This window comes from Lissotriton helveticus, chromosome 9 (genome assembly GCF_964261635.1).
Source record: "Lissotriton helveticus chromosome 9, aLisHel1.1, whole genome shotgun sequence".
NCBI classification, from domain to species: Eukaryota; Metazoa; Chordata; class Amphibia; order Caudata; family Salamandridae; genus Lissotriton; species Lissotriton helveticus.
This window is the reverse complement of record NC_136070.1, coordinates 600760106-600773230: the sequence shown is the minus strand read 5'-3', so window position 1 is coordinate 600773230 and position 13125 is coordinate 600760106. Positions and strand designations below refer to the sequence as shown.

The 13125-nt window shown below is 46.2% G+C and overlaps 1 protein-coding gene across 2 annotated transcripts in view; it reads left to right on the top strand.

Moving 5' to 3' along the window:
• Positions 1-13125, top strand: part of LOC144781658 (uncharacterized) — a 93428-nt gene that overhangs the window by 60333 nt on the left and 19970 nt on the right. Inside the window, exons 5-6 of one of the 2 annotated variants that reach the window (XM_078660624.1) lie at positions 7869-7961; positions 12027-12149. In XM_078660624.1, coding sequence (XP_078516750.1) covers positions 7869-7961; positions 12027-12149 — 216 coding nt within the window. Of the gene's footprint in view, positions 1-7865; positions 7962-12026; positions 12150-13125 lie in introns of both variants that reach the window. The other variant, XM_078660623.1, reaches the window with a different exon arrangement.

The following is a 13125-nucleotide window of genomic DNA, read 5'->3' as shown; positions in this document are numbered from 1 at the left end:
CGCCTGCCAGCAACTTCTTTCTTCAGGCTCCTGGTTCTTCAACGAGGGTTTCCGACGCAACTTGAACCCTATGCAGCCGCAGCCCCTGGGCTAGGTAAACCGAGTACTCCGGTGCTCCAGCATAGTCCAACACCCTAAGTGTTCGGATCCACTCTTGTTTTCAACCCACCTAGTCGGGTTCGCCCGAGAACAGTAACTTTGCAATTGCTAGTATCCATAGACTTGTTCCCGCATCACGCATGAGAGTTCCCACTCTGCACACGGCGTCCCTAGGCCTCCTGCTTCTAATCCAAGGGTTCAGCATTGTAGGCCTAGCGTTTCTACAGTCTAGAAAAGTATTACTTACCTGCTAGTAATTTCGCATTCCACTTCTTGTGTATATGGTCTTTCGTGCCCCTCGGGTACATGTGTAAATTGTGCGACTTTTAGTATTTTCTTAAGAGTTTTGTTGTGTGCTTAGCTCCCTGTCTCATAAAGAGCCAGGGTAGTCTTGTTATAAATAAATATACTTTATTTTTGATAACAACTTGTGTGGTGTCCTTTCACTTGGTGTTCAAGGGGTAATGTGATGGTAAAACAGCTGGCTTAACACGCCCTCTAGAGTCTTAGCCTTAGACTGCTCGTATCCATGCTACTAGGATAGCTGGTCTATAAGGTTGACTTACAACCAATCATCAATAAGGGTTGTTTGGACTGATACAAAGTGCTCACTAGAATAGTGAACATTATATATCAGGCCAACTTCTCACATTGGTGAGCAGCGGTTGGGATTTGAGCTTGCTGTTGTTTTACCACACATATCCTAAGAATATCATTTGAAAGATCACATAAGTACTAAGGTACATATAACTTAGCTTAGAATACTCTGAGTTCTACTGAACCAGCTGTTGTAGCTCCTAGGGCCTAGCACACCCTAAACTACAACTCTAGCAAGGGATCAGTAGGCAAACAAAATAGTGTAGGTAAGTGCACCACTTACACCTCACTAGAAAAGCATGTCTAACCATGGAGAGTCCACTGAGACTCCCCTGGTAAGCCTTGACCCTCCACAGGTCACTTCAAGATATGCAGCTCTCAGTTTCCAGGAGATGAGACAAGTGTGTACCTCCAGGAAACTGAAACGGGGGTCTAACCCCACCATTCCCTTTCTGATAGGTCTCTTAGAGACATATGATGCTAGGAAAGTTTCTCAGCTAGATGGGAATATGCCAGCCCTAGAGGGTACCACTGGGGATCCAGACCTCCTTGACACTGAAAATGCAGTTGAGGAGGAGGATCTAGAGGAACTCTCTGAGGGTGAGGCAAACAAGGGTCCTGAGTTAGTCAGCAGACTCACTAGGGCCAACTTAGACCTACTTGGGCAAGGATCTGGGGGACCCCCAGTACTGACCCTAATGAGGCCTAACCTTGGAGTTAGAAGAGGTAGATCTCCTTCTAGGGACTCCAGTATATCTCTGCACTCTAATGCCTCTTCTCAGAGGAGAAGGATTTCTCCCCAGAGGAGATTGACTTCCCCTCAGAGAAGAGAGCATGAAGCAAGGATGAAGCAGGCTAATCTGAGGATTGAAAGGGAAGAACTTGCCCTGGCCAAAGAAAAGCTTGCCTTTGCTAGAGAGCAGCAGAGGAGTGGGACAGTTCCCACTGGTGGCAGCAATCTCCCAAGAGATAAAGAGAAGGGTTTAGATACTAAACACCTGACAAAGATAGTGCCCCCCTTTAAACAAGGGGATGACATCCAGAAATGGATGGCTGCTTTGGAGAGGGCCTGCACTGTACAGTGCATCCCCCAAAGTCAGTGGGCAGCTATACTGTGGCTCTCCTTTGATGGCAAAGGTAGAGATAAGCTCCTCACTACTAGAGTTGAGGATGCTAACAATTACCAAATCCTGAAAAATACACTGGTTGATGGGTTTGGCTTAACCACTGAGCAGTACAGGTTGCTGTTCAGGGATACCCTGAAAACTCAGTCTCAGGATTGGGCTGACTTTGTTGATTGTGCCACTAAGGCTTTGGAAGGCTGGCTACTGGGTAGCAAGGTTACTGACTTCACAGGATTGTATAATCTTATTATCAGAGAGCAAGTCTTAAATAATTGTCAGAACCAGTTATTACACCAGCACCTGGTAGACTCTGATCTGACCTCTCCACAAGAATTGGGTAGGAGGGCAGACAAATGGGTCAGAACCAGGATTAGGCCTAAGAACCAAGGTGGTGACCAGAAAAAGGAATCAACCAAGCCTCAAGAGAAGGGTGGGAATAAATCTGCAGATCAAACCACATCAGGGCCCCAAAAATCCTCTGAGGGGGGTGGGTCCCAGAATCCTTCCAATGCCCAGAAGAAACCTTATTGTTATCCCTGTAAACAGGTGGGTCATTTGAAAACTGACAGCAGTTGCCCAAAGAACAACAATAAGGAGAACATACCCCCAAGTAACATTCCCAAACCTCCTGTTACTACTAGTAGTAATCCCCCAGGTGGTGGGAGTGCCCCCAAGAATTTGGGTGCATTTACTTTGGGAGTTCCTGGGGACTCTGGCCTAACCAGGTCCCCTGACTTAGATACTTTTGTCTGTGAAAATGGCATGGGGTTTGCCAACTTCACTACTTGTCCCAACACTTTGAGCAAGTACAGACAGGAGCCCCTCATCAATGGTATAAAAGTTGAGGCCTATAGAGATACAGGGGCTAGCATCACCATGGTGACTGAGAGTCTAGTCCCCTCAAGGCAACTTTTACCTGGTGCCACATACCAGGTGACCAATATTGATGGAGTACAGAGAGATCATCCCATGGCAGTGGTAAATCTCAGCTGGGGAGATGTCACTGGCCCCAAGAGAGTGGCAGTGTCATCAAACTTGCCTGTAGATTGCCTACTGGGGAATGATTTAGAGATCTCAGCCTGGGCTGAGGTAGAGCAAGAAACCCATTTCAAAATGGTAAACCTCCATGGTAAGGTTAGTGGGGCAGTGATAGCCACAGCCCCAGTCCAAGATGTCCTCCCTGAACAGGTCAGGAGGGCTGTGCCAGTCACAGCCCAATCTCAGACAACTTCCTTCCCAGAACAGGTTGGCAAGGCTGTGATGGTAACAGCCCATACCCAAACTGAGTCCCCTCCTGAAAAGGTTGGGAGAGTTGTGATGGCCACAGCTCAAACTCAGACAGATAATAGTGTTGTGAAGCCTGAAACTATGGATCACGCCACTCAGACAGAGAGTATTGAGGAGGAAGAGAAATCTCCCTCCCACCAGACTCTAGGAAAGGATCAGCCTCCTCAGGGAACTGATCTGACCCCTTGTGAAGGAACTGCCCCAGAGGTAGTCAGGCCTAGCCTGGCAGAGCCCCTGATGTCAGTGGACCCTTCCAAGGTGGGACCCAGTCTGGAGCAGGTAACCTGCCCCTCTCTACCCTGCCTCAGTCAGCCCAGGGCTGTAGAGGTCAGGGAGGCCAGTGTTGGACCCCAAAGGGCCCCCTGTCCAAAAGAACCCCCCAATCAGCAGATTAAGGGCACTGAAGCTAGTAGTCCTAGCCAAGTGAAAATAAAACCAACTCCTGAGGGATCCCCCTTAAACCTAGTTAGGGAACTCCCACAGATGGACACTGTTGGGCACAGCCAAACCTGGGACCTGAGGGCCCAAACCTGACCTGTCCCCCCAGTAAGCCAAACAGAGGGACCCAACCTCCAGCTGTAGGTAGCCAGAGGTTGACCCTGAGAGCTCAACACAACTCAGTCTTGGAAAGAAAGGCCTCTATGGTGGATAATGATTGGAGGAAGCTGAGCCCAAAATTAGTGGAGCCTCACTTCAGTACTCCATCTCAGCACCAGCCTTTTACTTTGCCAAAACACACCACAGGTAGAGATTCCATATGGTGGAGACCCTCAGACACCCTTAGGGTGAGGGATTGCTTAGTGGACCATGAGATAGGGGGTAACCATGCCAGTGCTGGTACTTCCTTATATGGCCACTTAGGCAATATAGGCTTACCTGTCAAGGATAGCCTTATCTCCTTTCGTTTGGGGGGGGGGGGTTATGTAGGAAGGTAGATCCCTGACTATGGTTGCCCCCAACTTTTTGCCTGGTGTTTTGCTGGTTTTCTGACTTAGTTGACCTGGGGCCCTGCTATTCAGGACCCCAGGCCCACTGCTCTCTCTGTAAAATGGATTCCATGTACCTTAGGTACATATCTAATTGGATACTGAGTCACCTTATCAGTCCCTGTACAGTGTACCTTAGGTACCCAGGGCATAGGTGTACCCAGGGCCTACCAGGGGCTGCAGCATGTATTATGCCACCCCTGGCTGGCCATCCAAATCTGACACAACTGGCTGCACGACAGCTGGGGCAAGGTGGTGTAAACACCCTTTGCTTTAGATATAGTATTCCTATATCTAACCCTAAAAATGGCCACCTCTATTCCTATCAGTCACTCCTATGGCAGGCCTTAACAATCCTGAAGGCAGAGTGCGTGGAATAAGGTGAAATGGTGCTCTGGCATGAGCTGAGCCCGTTTGCAGCTTGCGGAACCAAGTCCTAATAGCTGTTCCATGATAACGCATACCATATACTCTTAAGTGCATTATAATCCTCGCGGTTATATGCCAACTCTGGTATCGCTTTATCAAAACATGTCGAGTAAGGTGTCATACGAATTGGAATACTAACCCCTCGCCAATTCTGGCGACGGGGTTAGCATTCCACCCTTCTAGAGGGACACGACATGTATGTAACCTGTAACCCCGGTTAAAGTCAGACATAGCCTCAGCTCCACAAGATGGATGCTGCCACCGAGACACAAGTCTGCCCTCCTGCTGCTGGGAGTCCTCCCAGCACGGGAGGCAAGGGCAAAGGGTTTCCTGCCAGGGGCGGTGCCAGCACCGTCCCAGACAGGATTTTGTGTATCCTAGGTAGGCAGGGCTTTGGAGGAAGGTGACTGCAAGTGGCACCCCGGTGCTCACTGTGCATAGGCCGGCTTGAACCAGTACCAGGGGCACTCCAGCCCCTGATCTGGGGAAAGCCCGCCAAAGGAGAGGGGTGTAACCACCCCCCTCCTAGTCCCACCCATAGGGCAGGACTTAGTCGCGTGCCAGCCCCCTTTTGCAGGATAAAGGTAGGAGCAGGCCCCCTTCCAGATTAGATCAATCTTTGAATCCTGAACCGACTTTCTACGAGAGGAACTCAAGACTCTTCCTAAGATTTCTCCCTTGTGACTAAGGAGTAGTCACCCTGCAGCAGCAGGCACCAACCAAGCATCGCGGTCTGCTGTAAGTCTCTCCTCCGGATCAAGACTGCCCAGCATGACGAGAACCGGCTTCCCTGGCACATCTGACCTCAACCTACATCATCAGCCCAGCTGTGATCCGTGGGTGTGAAGAGACCTCGAGGGACCGGCCATCTTTGGAGACTGAACGACGCTTGTCCAGCACGACCACCGAGTGACCCTCGACTGAGTGCTTTGGGGTAAGAGAAGCCCCGACCCTGAGCAGCTCCAGCACCGAAGTTCAGCCCCCCTGCATCCACGAGATCTGCGTGGGGCCCTTCTGCTCTTTGCTGCTCACCGCGTTGTCCAGGTCACTTGCCCGTTGGCTAGTGACCCTCTTACGACGCTCCACGATGACAAACACCGCTGGTCTGGTTGCTCCAGACTGGCCCTTGCTTCCCTCCATCAGAGAAGCACCCTGGACCCTCCTGGTCCACTCCAGACGCCATTTTAGGTCCACCGCGTGGGCCTTGCATTTGCCAAGACTTGTTGCCCCAATCCTGGGTCCAGCGACGTCGACAGCAGAAACCTTCGTGGGACAGCTCGCACCTCCATCCTGGTCGCCGACAACGCCTCCTGGTCCGAGAGACTGCAGAGCCCAGCAGCGCCCACTCACCTGGTCGAGGTGACTTCGCCCGGTGCCATCCTGGTGCCCATCTAATCACTGGCTAGTGATTCAGAACTTGGTCCCCTCTGCTTTCAGGTCTTCTTCTTCCCTGATCCAGGCTTGGATCTCCACGAACTTCTTCACTGGCCGCCTGCCAGCAACTTCTTTCTTCAGGCTCCTGGTTCTTCAACGAGGGTTTCCGACGCAACTTGAACCCTATGCAGCCGCAGCCCCTGGGCTAGGTAAACCGAGTACTCCGGTGCTCCAGCATAGTCCAACAGTGTTCGGATCCACTCTTGTTTTCGACCCACCTAGTCGGGTTCGCCCGAGAACAGTAACTTTGCAATTGCTAGTATCCATAGACTTGTTCCCGCATCACGCGTGAGAGTTCCCACTCTGCACACGGCGTCCCTAGGCCTCCTGCTTCTAATCCAAGGGTTCAGCATTGTAGGCCTAGCGTTTCTACAGTCTAGAAAAGTATTACTTACCTGCTAGTAATTTCGCATTCCACTTCTTGTGTATATGGTTTTTCGTGCCCCTCGGGTACTTGTGTAAATTGTGCGACTTTTAGTATTTTCTTAAGAGTTTTGTTGTGTGCTTAGCTCCCTGTCTCATAAAGAGCCAGGGTAGTCTTGTTATAAATAAATATACTTTATTTTTGATAACAACTTGTGTGGTGTCCTTTCACTTGGTGTTCAAGGGGTAATGTGATGGTAAAACAGCTGGCTTAACACGCCCTCTAGAGTCTTAGCCTTAGACTGCTCGTATCCATGCTACTAGGATAGCTGGTCTATAAGGTTGACTTACAACCAATCATCAATAAGGGTTGTTTGGACTGATAAAAAGTGCTCACTAGAATAGTGAACATTTTATATCAGGCCAACTTCTCACATTGGTACTGATAGCTACAATGCATGACAACCTTTGCACAGGTTTTGGCTAATGTACATCACAAGTCACAGTATGCATACTGCGCATGCCTACTATACATAGAGCATGACCATAGTCCAGGCTTGTTGTGTATTGGAGCAGGCCTTGGCTCCTTGACATGCATTCTGTTCATCACCTAGAGAGGGGGAACATCCTTTACAACGCGGATGTTACACCGCAGTTCCCTTACGACGCAACTTTTACAACGCAAGTTGTAACAACGAATTGCGCTGGGGGGGCGCTCCAGGATAGTAAATAGTTTAATTTACTATCCAACTCCTTCCCTACTATCCATGGGGACTGGAGTTTGAATAGTAAATTAAACTATTCACTATCCAGCCCCCAACAACGCAAGTCGTGGTAACGACTTGCGTTGTGAAACATGCGTCGTACAGTACTGCGATGTAAAACATTGCGTTGTAATGACGTACATCCCCTAGAAGAGAGTATGACCTCAGACCAGTCCTTTTGCATCATATGAACAAGTCATTTCACACTGGGGTACTGCTGACAGTGCACAGTGCCTTCTGTGCATGTGTATAATTGTACTTTGCATGTACCATATATTTGACTTTGCCCTCAAGAACTTTTTCTTTGTATGCGATGTACTGAGTACAGCACCCTGGTCTGTATGCTTGTGCATGGTGAAACTGCCCTCTCAGACTTGATTTTGTTTAATTGATGGATAGCATGGAGATGTAATATATAGATAGCATATAATATTCTTGATTGTTAGGTTCAGTAACACAATTATGTGATTCATTTTGTCTAGTGGGGGTAACAAAAATTGCATTCCCCATGCTGCAAAGTGCATAGACTGGGGCCCCTAGGCATTTGACCCAGTCAGCTGTCAGGACCACCCGTGCACAGTGCCGGAAGAGGCCCCCTAGAGCTCGATCCCGCCCCCCGCATTGCAGGGGCCATTGTTACGCCACTGATTTTGTCCCTCTGTGAAACGTCTTTTTTGCACTTAAACAATTTATTTCCTTAGGTTACGTTGTCTGTTTTGTAAGCTAAGTTCTATATTTGAAGGCAAAACACAATTGTGCGTAATATTTATGTGTATAACCAGCAGGTCCAATGATCTCATCTGTGGTTTCCATGCAAGAGAATATTCAGCAAAAATGCCCTGTTAAGAATGAACCGGAACCTCGAGAAACCATTACCGGTAAGTGAAGGTCATGGGCATCTAGCTATGGGCCGGGTACGGTAAGAGACGGGTGCTATAACTAGGACCTCTCCATCTAAGGGGTCAGTTATGAAGTCGTTCGGAAACTCTTCAGGCTATATCGGTTTTGGAAGCCTTTCCGACCGAATTGGGTCCTGCGAGTCCGACCGACCGATTACGATGCTTCCGGACATTGTTCGGTCGGACTCGCATTGACTTCAATGGGAGCCTGTGTTCTGAACGAGAACACAGGCTCCCATTGACAAAAGGGGTGGTTGGGGAAAAGCTGGCACCCTGTGGCAGGCACCCCATGGTCTCTGCCACACTGTGCATTCATGGAAAGGGGGGACCCATGGCTACCACCCCCGCCCTGGTTCGGAGGGCCCCCGGTGAAGGGGGGGCCTGCCACAGGCCCCCAAATTCAGATTCCGACAGCCAATCCGTGTTGGTACAACCAAATCAGAAAGGCTGTCCGGATCTGACATCCTAATCGCTTGGCTGGAAATACGATCGGTAGACTGCTGCAATTCGGCTCCGACCGACTCTGTAACTCTCAATGCCTTTCAGAACCGAGTCAGAAAGTCCAAACTGTTTCCAGCCATCGTAATCGGTCGTTCGGAAAAGTGTCTGAGTCGTTTGGAAAGACTGGTTCCGAATCGGATTCGGACTAATCGAATGCTGTTCGGAGCCATTCCGAACGAGATCGTAATCGGCCGTTAAGAAGTTAAGGCTACATTCATTACTGTCATCCTCTACCTCCTCCAGTCAGCCCATTATCTGCTCCCAATTATTCCACCTCCCACATGGCGCTCCTTATCCTATATACTGCATTTTGTGCACCAAACATCAATCTCCTCGAAGTCAGTTGGTCGTCTTACTGATAGGAAAGGTTAAATAATAAGGATTAGACTAAAATAATACTAAAGGTTTAACAATAGCTTTGATGAGCACAATAGTTGTGAGGCCTTTTTTCTAGGTACTGGAGTAGTCTATTGTTACTGGGCAGTATCAACGGTGGGTATTACAATTTACTACTGTTTCCAAGCCTATGTTGTTTTAGCGCTTTAACTGACTCGAACAGCATTCGATTAGTCCGAATCCGATTTGATTAGTCCGATAAAAGTTGAGGATGGCACAGGGCATGTGTAGATTGATGCATACTTACCAAGCTCACTGTTCTGTAATCATAGCCTGCAGTTTGGCTGTGTTATGATTGGTTGGGCTGCCAAGCCTTTATGGCTTACTGGCTTGGGGCTGCACTTTGCTTTTTGCCCTTTTTTGTGAACAATGTTACTCCTCTGCTCACAACTTCAGGTCACATTCTAGTTTTGCAAGGCACATTTATTCCACCAAAGTAGCTTCATGATATGTTCTGAGGCTGGGACAGAAAATAGGCATTTGCTTTAACTATGCAGATAAAAAGATTTATGTTTTCTGGGGTCATTGGCATTAAAAAGTAATTTCACTGTCTCACAAAGTCAAAATGTAAAGTTCCCCTGCTTGTGGCTGCTGCTTCAGTTTGCTTTTTAAAAAGGGATTGTTAGCTTGGGTTGTTGACTGCTGAGGATTTATCTGTAGGAATTAAAAACGCTCACATAGGTTTATGAATTTTATAAGGAGAATGGTATACCTCTTTTGGCCAATGAGTGGTAGTGTTCTTGATTGGGTAGATGATCGATTATAATTTAAACATATAGTAAAACTTTGGATATTTGAACAAATAATTGTCACAGGTAATCAACACATAAAATAATGTAAAACCTCTATCATTTAAACCCATATGTCTTCAAGGTTAAAATTGTGCACCAAAACAGCTTACGTTAAACACGCTGGATCAGGTAAATCCTCCTAAGAAATATAGTTTCATAGGCCATTTTCTAAAACAAAAAAAAACATTGGGGCACTTGCTCACATTATGTGCCTTATGCATGGTAGAGGACTTGACTTTGATATGTTGAAGATTACTGATAAGGCCCTACAGTGAACAGAGTCGTAAAAGGAATTCAGATTCATTGAAAATGTAGACATCCGAACTACCATTAGAGAGAGTAGAGGATAATGGTGCCTTCATCTTTGCATGGAAGCAAGCAGAAGATTTAAACTAGGCAAAGAGAAGTCGTCATCCAAATGCCAAGTCATGGGACTCTGTTGTTCTCAGAAATAGGATTATAAAACGGTAATAAATGATGCCAAACTGGTAAAACACCAGTGGGGCATCATTTATTACAGTAATATTGTGTCATCTGCATACATGGGGGATGAAAAAGACAATCTGGATATGAGAGTAACCCCAAAAATAGTGAAGACATTTAATGAATACCTCCTTTAATGTGTGGATTTCATAAACATTGAAGACAAACCCTCACCAAACATCCTAGGTGGCATACTTCGTCATCTGTTTGCTTCACACATCAGACATTCTCAGTGGGACAGTTGGGCTCCCAATTATTTTTGGGAATACTTATGTTTATTATGAGGTCCAACACAAGTGGTTTAAAATATCTATAGATAATCCAAAGTGATATTTGTTGTTGTAGTCAAAGGGGATATTAGAAGGAAAATGACTATAGGGATGTTGAGAAAATGCCATTAATTTTGCATCCCTTTGGTCCACATGTTTCATCTGTTTTTGAGGCCCCATATGAGGTCCATCCCTCTCTTCAGGACTTGGAATCCTGAATATAGGATAGCCCAATAATGTCCTTTGTTCTGCCCCCCTGTTCCTCTTTATAATGTCCACTCCCCCCAAAAATGTCCACTCCCCCCCAAAAATGTATACTCTCATTAAAAGGCAGAGTCTTCTTTTTTATGGAACCCTCCTCAGGATATACAAGAATCTAAATCCGGAGGCAGTACACTTACTATGCATTCGGGTAGGATGCTTTCTTGATGACTGTGATTAAAGAAGGTTCCCTCGGTGCCTCCCTTCATTGGACCTGCTGCATACCTTGAGTAAGCTCCTTAACGAACAATACTCAACCTTTTGACCTCCCGTGTAAATTGCCTTTTTTTTTCTTTTTTTGGAGTAGTAGTATCTGACTGGGAGGACACAGTTCCTGCACTGCGTACTCCTCTCGTTCCTACCTCTTGATAACCAGTACACAAGGAATGACAGTTTGGCCAGCCCTCTTCATGAAGAGGACCTTACTTTAGGAAGCCACCAGACTTAAATTGGTTGTGAGAGGCATAACAGCAAAGAAGGGAATGTACAAATGCTAGAGCAAAGCTGTTTGGTGGAATGTTAAACTATACAATTATTTGTTATAAGGCTTTTGAAACCAGTAATAATGTTTAATGGAACTAAACAATGCAAGGATTGTAAGCACTCAAGACAAAATAGCATGTTGCTGTTAGAGTGAATCCCTGAAGCCTAATAAAAAGTCATGTTTTCCAAATTTCCTACAAACTTGGCACCGACTGGCAATGGCACCCTAAGGAAGTACCCTTTAATTCCCTTGTGCAATACAAGCTTACTGGAAATAAAATGTTCATTGTCTTCTAAAATGCAAAGGCAATTAAAATGTTTCACCCTACCTGGGTTTACTTTACAAATATGCATCCTACGGAGGAATATTTACTTAACCAGTGGGCTTGTGCTGATTGCATGCATAGCAAGGGATCCCCTCAGCCGCACCTCTACCCGTTTGGATTTCTCACTTGTGATTGGATGTAACTGATCATGCATCAAAATAAAAATTCCTTCTTAATATTTTACCCTCATATGGTAGACAAATATTTCTGGGTTCAGTCCTTGAGCAATAATTTCTTTTCTTGTGCAAACTTCTTGAGATCTTGCAGATGCTTGGTATCGTAAATGAGTGCTTTTTGGTGTTATCTTTCTGCAAGGAACCAGGTTAACCCGACATCCTCCTGTGTAAATACATCCTGGTGCACACAGCATAATGACCATTTTACACTCAATCTAAGTTGTAGGGTTGTTGGCTGTCCAGGGTGCAAGAGGCACATCTAAATGTAGGTACACATATACAGACACATGAAAGAATATATACGCTGTAGGTAAGATGGTGAATTTCTAACTTGTTTTTTTTTACATTTCTGCTTCAGATTTAATAACGGAACAAGGGGTTGTCACACCTATTGATGCGTTGCTCAATAAAGAAGAAACAGACGCCTTTTGCTTCGACAGGCATGAGCCTGAGGGAGTAGGTAACTTCAGATGTACTAAAGGTGAGTCTATAGTGCTGACTTGTGGATTCAGCTAATTCTGTGACTTAATGTGGAATTGTTAACAACACGCAGTGTTTTGTTAAAACGTAGACCTTGAAAGCATCTTTGGGAGGGATTTTGCATTGACTTTAAGTTAACACTGAGTATAAACATTCAAAATCGAAGTAGTCAAACATCAGATGCAAAAAAGAAAATGTACTGAAAAATGTTATATATTTTTGTGGTGCTTAATTAAAAAAAATAATATATATATATATATATATATATATATATAAATATAGCTTCGCTGCTCGGAATTTCTTTACTCCGCACTCAGTTTGCATATCTGTGGTAGCATACATACTCTTGTGACAACACTTGCTCTGTTGTGGCAGTACTCCAGCACTGATGCAACCGTTCACACCGTACAACAGAGGTCTTCAAACTTTAGGATGCCGAGACCCCCCCATTCAACATTTTCAGGCATAAGGACCCCCTCCGGACAAAAATTTCTAAACCTGTAGGCAGGGCTACTGGAATTGAGGCAGGTGAGGACCATATTACACGACAGGCTTGATCAAATTGTGTGGGAAGAAAATGTCAATAATGTTATGTGATGCCGCGTATTTTGGGCTAGCATTGCTACATTATTTTTACACACAGTAACACTAAGAAACGATTTCACCCTATCAGTACCAGTTTATAACCAAAATTCAGCAATTAACGTCAGAAAGATGTCTATTTAACCTTTGCGATGGGCCTTACACTCCACAGGAATGCGTGCTGCCACATTAGAAGCTCACCTGGCCCTGGCCGGGACCAGCAGGTGTCCCTTACAACCCTGGCGGTTTTGTGCAGAGTTAAGTAGTTTACCTATGCCGCTTTCCTCTCACCCCCTCCCCTCTCCTAATCCCAGATCCCTCTCTCAATTAGCAGTCCACTTCTATCACCCCTTTTTACAATTTCCGAACTCTCCCCATTCAACCTCTCACTTCAC